The sequence below is a fragment of the Orycteropus afer genome, unplaced genomic scaffold (genome assembly GCF_000298275.1).
Source record: "Orycteropus afer afer isolate SDZICR_OR568_19922 unplaced genomic scaffold, OryAfe1.0 scaffold00017, whole genome shotgun sequence".
In the NCBI taxonomy this organism is placed as follows: Eukaryota; Metazoa; Chordata; class Mammalia; order Tubulidentata; family Orycteropodidae; genus Orycteropus; species Orycteropus afer.
In genome coordinates this window covers 15,485,430-15,498,722 of record NW_006921604.1, presented here as the reverse complement: position 1 = coordinate 15,498,722, position 13,293 = coordinate 15,485,430, and the positions used below count along the sequence as shown (strand labels likewise).

General features: G+C 38.0%; 1 protein-coding gene across 1 annotated transcript in view; it reads left to right on the top strand.

Moving 5' to 3' along the window:
* The first annotated feature begins 12,922 nt into the window (after window positions 1-12,922).
* The window catches only part of MFSD9 (major facilitator superfamily domain containing 9), a 39,449-nt gene continuing 39,078 nt past the window's right edge, over window positions 12,923-13,293 (top strand). The window contains exon 1 of the mRNA XM_007959490.1: window positions 12,923-13,087. Coding sequence (XP_007957681.1) covers window positions 12,923-13,087 — 165 coding nt within the window. The remainder of the gene's footprint in view (window positions 13,088-13,293) is intronic.

Here is a 13,293-nt window from a genome sequence, read left to right as displayed (position 1 = left end):
TTTGAACCGCCAGCCGTCTGGTTAGCAGGCAAGTGTCTTAGCCACTATGCTATCAGAGCTCCATTAGACAGATGCAAATCAAAATAACATTGAGATATCATCTATTCCAGCATTAATGCAAATTTCAAAAAAATAAAAAACAACAAATGCTGGTGAGAGTATGGAGAGATTGGAACGCTTATACACTGCTGCTCAGACTGTAAAACGGCGCAACCACTGTGGAAGACAGTATGTATGGCACTTCCTTAAAAACTTGGGAATGGAAATATGACCCAGCAATCTCACCACTAGGTATGTATCTTATAGAAATAAGAGTCATGATACGAACAGATATATACACACTCACATTCATCTCAGCATTATTTACAATAACAAAAGAGACGGAAACAACCTAAGTGCTCATCAATGGATTAATGGATACAAACTATGTTGTTGTTGTTGTTATTTGCCATCGAGTCGGCCCTGACTCATAGCGACCCCTCCTTGGGTTTCCTAGGCAGTATCACTATGGAAGTAGGAATGCCTAACCTTCCTTCCGAGGAGTAGCTGGTGGGTTTGAACCGCCAGCCTTCTGGTTAGCAGTCAAGTGCCTTAGGCACTATGCTACCGGAGCTCCCACAAACTATAGTACATACAAACAAAACACTACTTACTATTCAAGGTTAAAGAACAACAATGAATCTGTGAAACACTTCATAGCATGATGCTGAGTGAAATTAGTCGATCACAAAAGGACAAATATTGTATGAAACCACTACAGTAAAATTTCAAGAAAATATTTACACAGAAAGAAAAAAAATTTGAAGGATACAAGAAGTGTGAGAGTAAGGGAGGATAAATCACTAACGAGAGGACAGAAACATATTAATGAAGGTGAAGGGAAAGATGATATGCATTAAGAAGGAAGTCAGCACAAATGATCAGTATGAAGGAAGACACTGGGAGAATCAGAAGATTTAAAGGTAACAAAGGTAAATACTGTTGCATACCCAATCCTACAATAACAGTAATAACAATAACCTACAAGTAGATAACACAAATAGACACATAAGCTGGAAAGGAGTGGCAAGGCCAATTGTACAACACTCGTGAATATATACAGGTTTGGCAGAAGATATTTCTATATATGCACTTATATATGTTGCAAATATATCCATGAATATAGTAGAGCATGTTGTTGTTGTTGTTGTTGTTGTTATGTGCCGTCAAGTTGGACCTGACTCATAGTGACCCCTCCTTGGGTTTCTGAGGCAGTATCACTATGGAAATAGATTGCCCCAGGACCTTGATTATATCACACCTGAATTTAGAGACGATCTGAAGAATAGACTTGATGCATTGAATACCAATACTGAAGTCCAAATGGGTTGTGGGATGACATCACGAATGTCATCCATGAAGAAAACAAAAGTTCATTAAAAAGACAGAAAAGGAAGAAATGACCAAAATGGATGTCAGAAGAGACTCTGAAATTTACTCTTGAAGGCAGAGTAGCTAAAGTGAATGGAAGAAAAGATGAAATGAAAGAGTAGAACAGAAAACCTCCAAGGGAGGCTCAAGAAGATAAAGTATTATAATGAAATGTGAAGACCTGGAGTTAGAAAATCTAAAGGGAAGAACATGCTTGACATTCTCAAGAACTGAAGAAAAAAATTCAAGCATTGAGTTGCAGTATTGAAGGAGTCCACAGGTGAAATATTGAACAGTGCAGTCAGCATCAAAAGAAGATGAAAGGAATACACAGAGTTACTTTATTGAAATGAATGAGTTGACATTCCACCATTTCAGGAGGCAGCATATGATCAAGAACCAATGCTATTGAAGAAAGAAGTCCAAGCTTCACTGAAGGAATTGTTGAGAAACAAGGCTCCAGGAATTGACTGAATACCCACTGAGATGTTTCAACAAACGGGTGCAGTGTTAGAAGTGCTTACTTGTTTGTGGCAAGAAATTTGGAGGACAGCTACCTGGCCAACTGACTGGAAGAGATGCATATTTGTGCCCATTCCAAAGAAAGGTGATCTAACAGAATGTGAAAATTATCGAATACATCCGTAATATCACATGCAAGTAAAATTTTGCTGAAGATAATTCAAAAATGGTTATAGCAGTACATCAATAGGGAACTGCTAGAAATTTAAGTCAGATTCAGAAGAGGCCATGGAATGAGGGGTATCATTGCTGATGTCAGGTTGATCTTGGCTGAAAGAAAATAATATTGGAAAGATCTTTACCTGTGTTTTATTGATTATGCAAAGGCATTAACTGTGTAGATCATGACAAATTATGGTTAATATCACAAAGAATGGGAATTCCAGAACACTAAATTGTACTTATGAGGAACCTGTACACAGACCAGGAGGCTATCATTCGAATAGAACAAGAGAATACTGCATGGTTTAAAATCAGAAAGAGTATGTGTCAGAGTTGCATCCTTTTACCATACTGATTCAATCTGTGTGTTGAACCAATAATCCAAGAAGCTGGACTATACAAAGAAGAATTCATCATCAGAATTGGAGGAAAACTCAATAATAACCTGCAATATGCAGATTGCACAACCTTACTTGAAGTGAAGATGACTTGAAGCACTTATTGATGAAGATTAAAGACTTCAGTATGAATTAAACCTCAACATAAAGAAAATGAAAATCCTCACAAGTGGACCAATAAACAGTATAGTAAATGGAGAAAAGACTAAAGTTGTCAGGGATTTCATTTTACTTGGATCCATAATCAATACCTATGGAAGCAGCAGTCAAGAAGTTAGACAACACATTGCACTGGGAAAATCTGCTGCAAAGGACCTCTTTATAGTAAAAATAAAAGAGCAAAGATGTCTTTTTGAAGACTAAGGTGTGCCTGACCCAAGCCCTGGTATTTTCAATTGCCTCATATGCATGTGAAAGGTGGACAATGAGTAAGGAAGACCAAAGAAGAGTTGATGAACTTGAATTGTGGTGTTGATGAAGAGTACTGAAAATACCATGGACTTGTGGAAGAATGAACAAATCTATACTGTGAAAAGAAAAGCCAGAGTACTCCTTAGAATCAAGAATGGCTAGTCTTCATCTTATAGACTTTGGTTATGTTGTCAGAAGGGACCAGTCACTAGAAAAGGTTGCCATGTTTGGTAGAGTATCAACAAAAAAGGGGAAGACCCTTGACAATCTGGATTGACACATTGGCTGCAAGTATAGCAAAGATTGTGGGCATGGCACAGGACCAGTCAATGTTTTATTCTGCTGTACATAAGGTTGCTAGGAGTTGGAGCCACCTCAATGGCACCCAGCCACAATTACAGTAGAGCATACAAAGGTAAAGTTATGAAAACTTGTTGTTGTTGTTGTTATGTGCCATCGAGTTGGACACGACTCGTAGCGACCCCTCCTTGGGTTTCCAAGACAGTATCATTACGGAAGTAGATTGCCCCATCTTTTTTCCGAGGAGTGGCTAGCAGGTTTGAACCACCAGCCTTCTGGTTAGCAGTCAAGTACCTTAGGCACTATGCTGCCAGAGCTCCCATGAAAACTTATTAGTCATAACAAAACACCTTGAGGGAATGAGACACTGGGCCTAGGGACTCAGGAATAATCTCAAGGGACACCAAGGTCAACTGTCATAAAACTGTCCTAATGGACAAGATTCTTCATCCTATTCTGTTGAGTAGCAATTGCCATCTTAAAAGTTTGTGAGTGGCCATTTAAGGTGCAAATATTGGTTTCTCCCTATCCAGAGCAATGAAGAGTGAAGAAAATCAAAGATTAATCAAACGATTAATTCAAAGGACTAATGGATCATATGAAGCCCAGCCTCTATGATCTTGAGCCCAGAAGCACTAGATGGTGCCCAGCTACCACTGCTGACTGCTCTGAAAGGGATCATAGTAGGAAGTCCTAGATAAAACAGGAGAAAGATGTGGACCAAAACTCAAAATAACCCAAAATCATAGAGGAAAAAAAAAAAAAAAAGACCAAGCTTTCTGGTGTGATAGAGACTAGTGGAACCCCTGAGGCTCTTAGATATCCTTTAGGCTTGGCACTGAATTCACTCTCTTGACTTAACTTATAGGCAAATGATAAAATGGCCTATATGATGGACAGTCACATTATGGAGGTTTGCACTCCTTAGAATAAACAACCATATGAAATGAAAAGGGCAGTGTTTGCGCAGGGATAAAGCTCAAAGGCAGAATTGTTATTGTTGTTGTTGTTATGTGCCATCGAGTCGGCCCCGACTCATAGCGACCCCTCCGTGGGTTTCCGAGGCAGTATCACTACGGAAGTAGGATTGCCCAACCTTCCTTCCGAGGAGTGGCTGGTGGGTTTGAACCGCCAGCCTTCTGGTTAGCAGTCAAGTGCTTTAGCCACTATGCTACCAGAGCTCTTCAAAGGCAGAATAGGATAAGAAAAAAGGAAGTGTGGAAATGGTAAACACAGGGAGAAGTGTGAAAAGTGCTATTAAATTGTGGCGATTGCAACCCATGTAAAAACATATAATGTTTATGAATTGTTGAATGGAAAACCAATTTGCTCTGTAAACTTTCATCCAAAGCACAATAAAAAGCAAAAAAAGAGAGAGAGAGAGAGAAGAAGACACATAGGAGACCATAGTTTGGCAATGAGTTTTTAGATATAACACTCGAAGCATGCTCTGTATGGGGAATAAAATGATAAATTGAACTGTTATGAGATTTTAAAAAACAAACTTCTACACTGAGAAAGACACTCTTAACCAAACAAAAAGCAAATCACAGACTGGGAGAAAATATTTGCAAATTACAGAATATCTAAAGAATTCTTAAAAACTCAACATTATAAAAACAAACAATTCAATTTTTTTTCAAGATAGGCAAAATATCTTAATATACACTTAACCAAAAAAAAGTATGTGGCAAATAGACACATGAAAAGGTGCTCAACATTAGTAATTAGGGAAATGCCAATTAAGGCTCCAATGAGATACCACCACATGCCTATTTTAATGGCTAAAGTAAAAATTTTTTAAATCTGTCATACTCTCATTTATTTTTGGGAGAAATGAAGAAAATATTACAGCCATTTTCAAAAGCAGTTTGACAATTTTTTCAGTAACTTAATCATACATGTGGGAGCTCTGGTAGTGTAGTGCCTAATGCACTTGACTGCTAACCAGATGCTGGCGTTTCAAACCCACCAGCCACTCCTTGGAAGGAAGATGGGGCAATCTACTTCCGTAGTGATACTGCCTCGGAAACCCAAGGAGGGGTGGCTATGAGTCGGGTCCGACTCGATGGCACATAACAACAACAACAACAATCATACATGTAACATCCAACCCACCAATCTCACCTCTAAGAATTGACCAAGTGATTTGAAAAGTTATATTCACACAGAAACCACTTTACATGTATTTATAAGAAATGTATTCAAAATTATATAAAAATCTCCCTAAAAGTTGAATTGATAAGCAGCAATACAATGAAATACCCAGAATATTCAGAAATAAAAAAGAATGAATTTTCATTCATGCAACAACATGGATGAAACTTGAATGCATTTTGTTAAAAGAAAGGAAGAAAACCTAAAGAGCTATTTATATGATAGTTGGATCTAGATATTAATCACATTAACTATAAATTTTCCATATAAATTAATAAACTTCACATATGTAAATAGTATAACTTGAAGAGTTTTCACACAAACGTATACATATACAAGTGGAACCATCACTAAACTCAAGATAATGGAACATCAATCTCTCCCCAAAGTTGTCTTTTGTAATCCATTACATCGCTTTTTGCTCTTTTGTGTTTTTGCCATTTTTTTATATTTGTGTGGGTCTATTTTCAGGCTCCTCTTCTGTTCCATTGATTTATTTTTTCACCAACACAATGCTGCTTTGTTTACTGCAACTTTATTGGAACTCTTAAAGTTGAGTAGTGTCAGTCTTCTGACTTTGTTCATTTTTAGCATCGAGTTGGCTATTCCAAGTCTTTTACCTCTCCGTAAGTTTAGAATCAATTTGTCAAAATACACAAAGCAATTTACTGTGATTTTCATTAGGATTCTGTAGACTCTCTATATAATGTTGGGGAGAAATAACATCTTAACAATATTGGCCTTCCTATCCCACCAGCTACTCCTCGGAAGGAAGACTGGACAATCTACTTCCATAATGATACTTCCTCGGCAACCCAATGAGGGGTCGCTATGAGTTGGGGCCGACTCGATAGCACATAACAACAACATCCATAAATATGGGAGCTCCGGTAGCATAGTGCCTTATGCACTTGACTGCTAACCAGAAGGCTGGTGGTTCAAATCCACGAGCCACTCCTCAGAAGGAAGGTTGGGCAATCTACTTCTGTAGTGATAATGCCTTGGAAACCCAAGGAGGGGTCACTATGACTAGGGCTGACTCCACGGCATATGACAAAAAACAGCAACATCCATAAATATAGGAGCTCTGGTAGTGTAGTGCCTAAGCCACTTGACTTCTAACCAGAAGGCTGGTGGTTCAAACCCACCAGCCACTCCTCGGAAAGAAGTTTGGGCAATTTACTTCTGTAGTGATACCACCTCGAAAACCCAAGGAGGGGTTGTTATGAATTGGGTCCCACTCTATGGCACATAACAACAACAACATCCATAAATATGGGTATCTTTCCATTTCTTTAGGTCTTCTTTTGATTTCTTGTATTGTTTTGACTATATAGATCATATATATATTTTGTTAGACTTATACCTATGTATTTTGTGGTTTTTTTTGCTCTAATGAAAATAGCATTATATTTCTAATTTTAAGTTGCAATTGTTCATTGTGGTGGTGGTTGTTAGATGCTGTACAGTCAGTTCCAACTCGTAGTGATGTTATATACAATATAACGAAACACTGTCCGGTCCTGCACCACCCTCACAATTGTTGCTGTTTGAGCTCATCGTTGAAGCCACTATGTCAATCCGTCAATCAAAAAGAAGGTCTTCCTCTTTTTCACTGAACCTCTACTTTACCGAGCATGATATCCTTTTCCGGGGACTGGTCCGTGGTGATAATATGTCCAAAGTACATTTTGTGTAGACAACATATAGTTGGTCATATTTTTTTTTAAATCCACTTGGACATTCTTTCTCTTTTAATTGATGCAATGTGGTTCATTACTAGCATATAGAAAAGCAGTTGACTTTTGTATATTAACCTTGTACTCTGCAGCCAACAGATTTGATTAGAGAGGATATCCTTTCCTTGTTCCCAGTCTTAGGGGGAAGCATCTAGTTTCTCACCTTTAAGTATAATCCTAGCTATGGATTTTTGTGTAGATGTCCTTCATCAAGTTGAAGAAGGTCCCCTCTATTCCTTGTTTGTTGAGATATTTTATCATAAATAAGTATTGGATTTTGTCAATTTTTTCCTGCATCTATTAATACAATCTTATAGTTTTTCTTCATTAGCTTGTTAATATAATGGATGATGTTAACTGATTCTTGCACATTGAATCAGCCTTGAATACCTAGAGTAAAAGCCACTTTGTTGTGGTATGTAATTAATTTTATATATTGTTGGATACTATTTGCTCATACTTTGTTGAGAATTTTTGCATCTGTACTTATGAAAGAGATTGGTCTGTGGTTTTTCTTTCTTTTAGTATCTTTATCTGGTTTTGGTATTAGAGTAATACTAGTCTCATAGGATGTGTTAAGTAGTGTTCTCTCTGCTTCTACTTTCTGGAAGATACTGGAGAGAACTGGTTTCATTTCTTCCTTAGGTATGTGGTAGATTTCACCAGTGAAGCTATATGAAGCTAGTTTCATTTTTCTGAAGTTTATTGATTTAATTTTTTAAAAAATATCCATAGGCCTATTCAGATTATCTATTTCTCCTTGTATGACTCTGGTCGTTTATGTTTTTTAAGCAATTGGTACATGACATCTAAGTTACCAAATATGTGGGATATGTGGGTGTAGAGTTTTTCATAAAATTCTTTATTATACCATCAATATCCATAGGATCAGTAGTTATGATCTCCATCTCATTTCTGATCTTACTAATACATGTTTTCTCTCTTTTTTTCATGGTTAGCCTGGCTAGTTTTATCAATGTTATTGATTTCAAAAAAAAAAAAAAACCCTCAACTTTCGGTTTCATTCATTTTCTCTATTTTTCTGTTTTCAAATTCATTGATACTTGTTTTAATATTTATTATTCCTTTCTGTTGTTGTTGTTTTGCTATCTTTTCTAGCATCCTAATATGGAAGCTTAGATTTTTGATTTTAGGTCTTTCTTCTTTTCTGATATATGCATGTAATACTATAAGTTTCTTTCTAAGCACTGCTTTCACTGCATTTCACAAATTTTAATAAGTTGTACTATTATTTTCATTTTAGTTCACAATGTTTTCAGTTTGTCTTGAGACTTCTTCTTTGAATCATGTGTTGTGGTGTTGTTTAGTCTTCAAATATTTGGGATTTTCCAGCTCTGTTTCAATTACTGATTTTTCTTTAAATTCCACTGACACCTGAGAGCACACTTTGAATAAGTTCTATTCTTCTAAATTCGTTAGATATATTTTATGACCCAGAATTTTGTCCATCTTGGGAATGTCAACGTGAGCTTGAGAAGAATAGATATTCTGCTGTTGTTGGATGAATAATCCTGTAAATATCAATTAGATTCAGTTGTTTGATTATGCTGTTCAATTCAACTGTATCTTTAATGATTTTTCTGCCTATTGGATCTATCAATTAGTTATAGAGGAGTGCTGAAGTTCCCAACTATAATAGTCATTATGTTTGTTTTTCCTTACAATTCTATCAGGTTTTGTCTCAAAACCATTTTTTTGACTGTACATAATGTATCTTTCTCCATCCTTTTCGTTTAATGTATCTCTGTGTGTTATGGATTAAATTGTGCTCCCCCTGAAAAAGTATGTGCTGGAATCCAAACTCTTCAATCTCTGGATGCAATCCTTTTTGGAAAACAGGGTTCTCTTTGTTAGGTTAATTATTTTATACTCAGGCAGGGTGGGTTCTAAAATCTAATAACTCTGAGTTGTATAAACAGGAGATTAGACACAGAGATATATACACAAGAGAAAACCAATGTCATGTGAGGATTACCAAGGAACCAAGGACTACCCAGGGCTACAGACAAGGTAGGAATCAACAGGGCTGAGTCCCTGGTTTGGACTGTTAGCCTCCAAAAATGAAAAGAAATGAATTTCTGTTATTTAAAGTCACCCACATGTGGTATTTCTGTCATAGCAGCAGTAGGATATCAAAACAGTGCCTTTATATCTGAAGTAGATTTTTTTTGTATTGTTTTTGGTAGGTGCCGTTGAGTCAGTTCTAACTCATAGTGACCCTGTGTACAACAGAATAAAATACTCCCTGTCTTGCTCCATTGTCTCACTCTTTGCTTTGTTTGAGTACATTTTTGCAGCCACTGTGTCAACCCAGCTCATCAAGGGTCTTCCTCTTTTTCACTAGCCCTCTATTTTACCAAACATGATGACCTCTTCCGAGGACGGTTTCTCCTAATAACATGCCCAAAGTACATTTTGTGTAGACAACACATAGTGAGGTAACTTTTTTTTTGTTAATTTTTAAATCCATTCCAACAGTTTTTCTCTTTTAATTGGTGTATTTTGACAATTCACTTTTAAAGTGATTATTGATATAGTTGAAGTAATATTACCATGTTTATAACTGTTTTCTATTTCTTGCACACATTCTTCTTGACTTTTCTCTTCTTATTTCTATTTATTTATTTTACTTCTAGTGCTTCCATTAAAGTATTGGGGTTCTCTGATACAGAGTCCCTAGGAGATGTAAACTTTCATGCTAGTCCTCATTCACTCTCCGGCAGTTTATTCAAATCACCACTGAAATGTTCCTACCAGTTATTGGTTGCAACAGCTTCTGTGTCCAGTAAGCTGATCTTGACTGTCATTCTGTCTCTCCAAACTTTGGGATGGTAATTTGCCCTGTGACCATCATTCTATGATGAATCTAAGTAAAGTCATAGATTTTTTAATTGTTCAAATTTTCTCTTGTTACAAAAATGGGAGTGACTCCCAAGCTCTTGACATGTTAGAGCTAAAACTGAGGGTCCTCTAAAATTTTTATGAAATCAAACAACATGCATTGCTTGTTGTGAGACTTCTTCACTCAACATAATTATTTTGAGATTTACTTTAGGCATTAATAGTTTATTACTGTTATTGTTGAATAATATTGCATTTTATGGATGTACTACAATTTTATTCATTCACCTATTAGTGGTTTTTGGATTGTGTCCAGTTTCAAGCTATGGTAAATACAATTTTTATCATTACTCATGTACAAAAAATCTTGTTTGGATATATATTGTCATATCTCTTGGCTAAATATCTTGAAGTGTAATATCTGGCTCACATAGTAGGTATGTGTTTAATGTTTAAGAAATTTCTTATCTCTTTTCAAAAGTCATGTTGGGTCTATGATTTGATTTTATAACATTTACAAAATAAGTTATTCTGTTATAGGAACTCTGGTGTTGTAGTGCCTAAGACATTTGACTGCTAACCAGAAGGCTGGAGGTTCAAACCCACCAACCACTCCTCAAAAGGAAGATTGGGCAATCTACTTCTGTAGTGATACAGCCTCAGAAACCCAAGGAGGGGTTACTATGAGTCAGATCTGACTCGATGGCAGTGAGTTGTGGTTTTTTTTTGTTTGTTTGTTTTTAGTTATAGGTTCATGGATTCAGAAAATACAGCACTCCTGGGTCATAGACAAAAGACATTAGTACTCATGTCACAACAACCAGGATGACCATCAATGTATTTCCCTTACCCCCATATCCCATGAGAGTGATACAATGTACATGAAATGGTTTTGCACTACAGCTGAGAAACATTGAGACTGGCGAATGAATCTATAACTTTTAACTTTTGTATCAAACAAAAAGACCTCTTTTGACTGAGGGGAGACAGTATCTCATCTTTTAAGGTTATCAGCTTTATAATCAGCCCTGACAAATAGTGTGAATGAAGAATGGTCAGAGCCTTTTGAACTTGACACACCCATTAAGAAATATGGCCAGAGGAGGTTTGGACCAATAGATGAAAGAAGTATTGTCTCTCCCAATAGTTTTACACATCTTTTGTTGAATTTATTCCCATTTCATATTTCATATTTAAAAAATAGTTTTGATTTTGAGGTCCAATTTTCAATAGTTAATTGTCAGAGTATATGAATAAAATTATTAGTTGAAAATTGACCTTGCTAAACTCACTTTATTAGTTCTAGTAATTTTCTGTAGATTCCTTAGGATTTAATAGATAAGATCAAAGTCATCTGTAGAAATGTTTGGGAAACCACTCACTAAGGCCCGTAAGAGATTCATTCAGAAGCAGCAGAGATACCAGTGGAACTTGCTGGCAATGTAGATAGGCGCTGAAACTTGCTAGAAGCTAGGGGTATGATTCTCCCTTAGGGTGAGAGAGGTCCCGGGTTCAAATCTCTGACAATCCCCATTTTATCTCATATAGTAAAATGTCTAGGAGCTCTGGTAGCATAGTGCCTAAGACACTTGACTGCTAATCAGAAACCTGGTGGTTCAAACCTACCAGCCGCTCCTCGGAAGGAAGGTTGGGCAATCTACTTCTGTAGCGATACCGCCTCAGAAACCCAAGGAGGGGTCTCTATGAGTCAGGGCCAACTCAAAGGCACACAACAACAACAAAGTACCTTAAGTGTCCCTTACTGTTCTAGCTGACACACACAACAGGTACTACAAGATGGTCCCAATTATACATATCTCCTTTCAACACTTCTCATCTTACATGACACCTCCTCCAAACTGCCTTTTCTAAGTAGCTCATTCCTCACCTCATCAGTCTCCATATCAAGACCCTGCTTCCTTGTATATATGTCATATTATTTAAATAATTTTTTGTGTTTTAGTGTTATTTTTCATTGTTTATTATGTGTTTATTATTATCACAACTAATAACTTCAATTCAAAGACCACTTCTGTCTTGTTCACACAGCACAACATCTGAAGTTATGGATTTGCCAATCTTAACGTTTCTCAGCTGTAATGCAAAACCACTTCATGTGTATTCCATCTGTCTCATGGGATATGGCGGTAAGGGAAATACATTGATGGTCATCCTAGTTGTTGTGACATGAGTACTAATGTCTTTTGTCTATGACCCAGGAGTGCTGTATTTTCTGCATCCATGAACCTATAACTAAAAAAAAAAAAAAAAAAATTAGTAAGCATTTGTACAATGAAGAGATCTCATTTCATTCTCACAACTCTAGGAGATGGGCACACGTTATTCCTCCCTCTTCTTCAAATGGAAATCTAAAGCTTGCAGGAGCCACATTCACCTGTTCCTAGGTGGCCATAGTGCCTAAGGCACTTGACTGAGAAACAGAAGGTTGTCGGTTCAAACCCACCAGCCATTCCGCGGAAGGAAGACGGGGTAGCCTATTTCCGCTATAAAGATTTACCGCCTCGGAAACCCAAAGGCACTCGCTATGACTTTGGTTTCTTGAGTCAGCCACAGTAAACAAATGGGCTGTGTCTAGGTATTGAAGCTGGCGCTGGAAACCACGTAGGAGGTAAATCCACTGCGTTCTCTCACAACTGGCTCCGCTTATCACTATTCCCTCATTCGTTTCAAAGACAAGGACCGCAAGGGCTTCATACTGAGGAAAGGCAGAGCATCAATGCTATTATCACAAAACCGTCGCGTCATTCTTATATGGGTGGCACGCCCCGTCATCACCTTCAAGGCTCTAACCTAAGGCCACTTTGCACAGATTGAGCCGCGAACTCGGCTCTTCCCTCTGCGCAGGCGCACGCTGCCCGCTTCCGCTTTGGGCGGGACCGGCGGTCCAGGGGACGGTACAAGCAGCTGCTCCAGGTGTTAGCACAGTGTATATGCATCCCTATGGAGCTCGGGGGCTGCCCAGGCTTGGGCGTGGCCCGGGGAGTGCTCTCGGCAACCCCCGAAACGCGGCAGGAGCGGAGGACAGGGGTCGAAGAGGGGGCTTCCGGCCCTGGTGCTGTCCGAACCCGCCGTTTCGTGTTATGTCTCTACTTGGTGGGCTTCCTGGTGAGTGACAGGGCTGGGGCTGAGATGGGGCTGGGGACTCAGTGCTGACTCGGTCTTGGACTTGGAACAAAAGCAGCGATTTTATTTTATTTGTTTATTGTTTTTTAAAGCTCTGGGGGTGATAGGCTCAGTCAGACTTGGGAACCTGTACTCTGCAACATCTGGTGCCGTCCCATCTCTCAACCCTCCTCACTCTCCATTCGAGG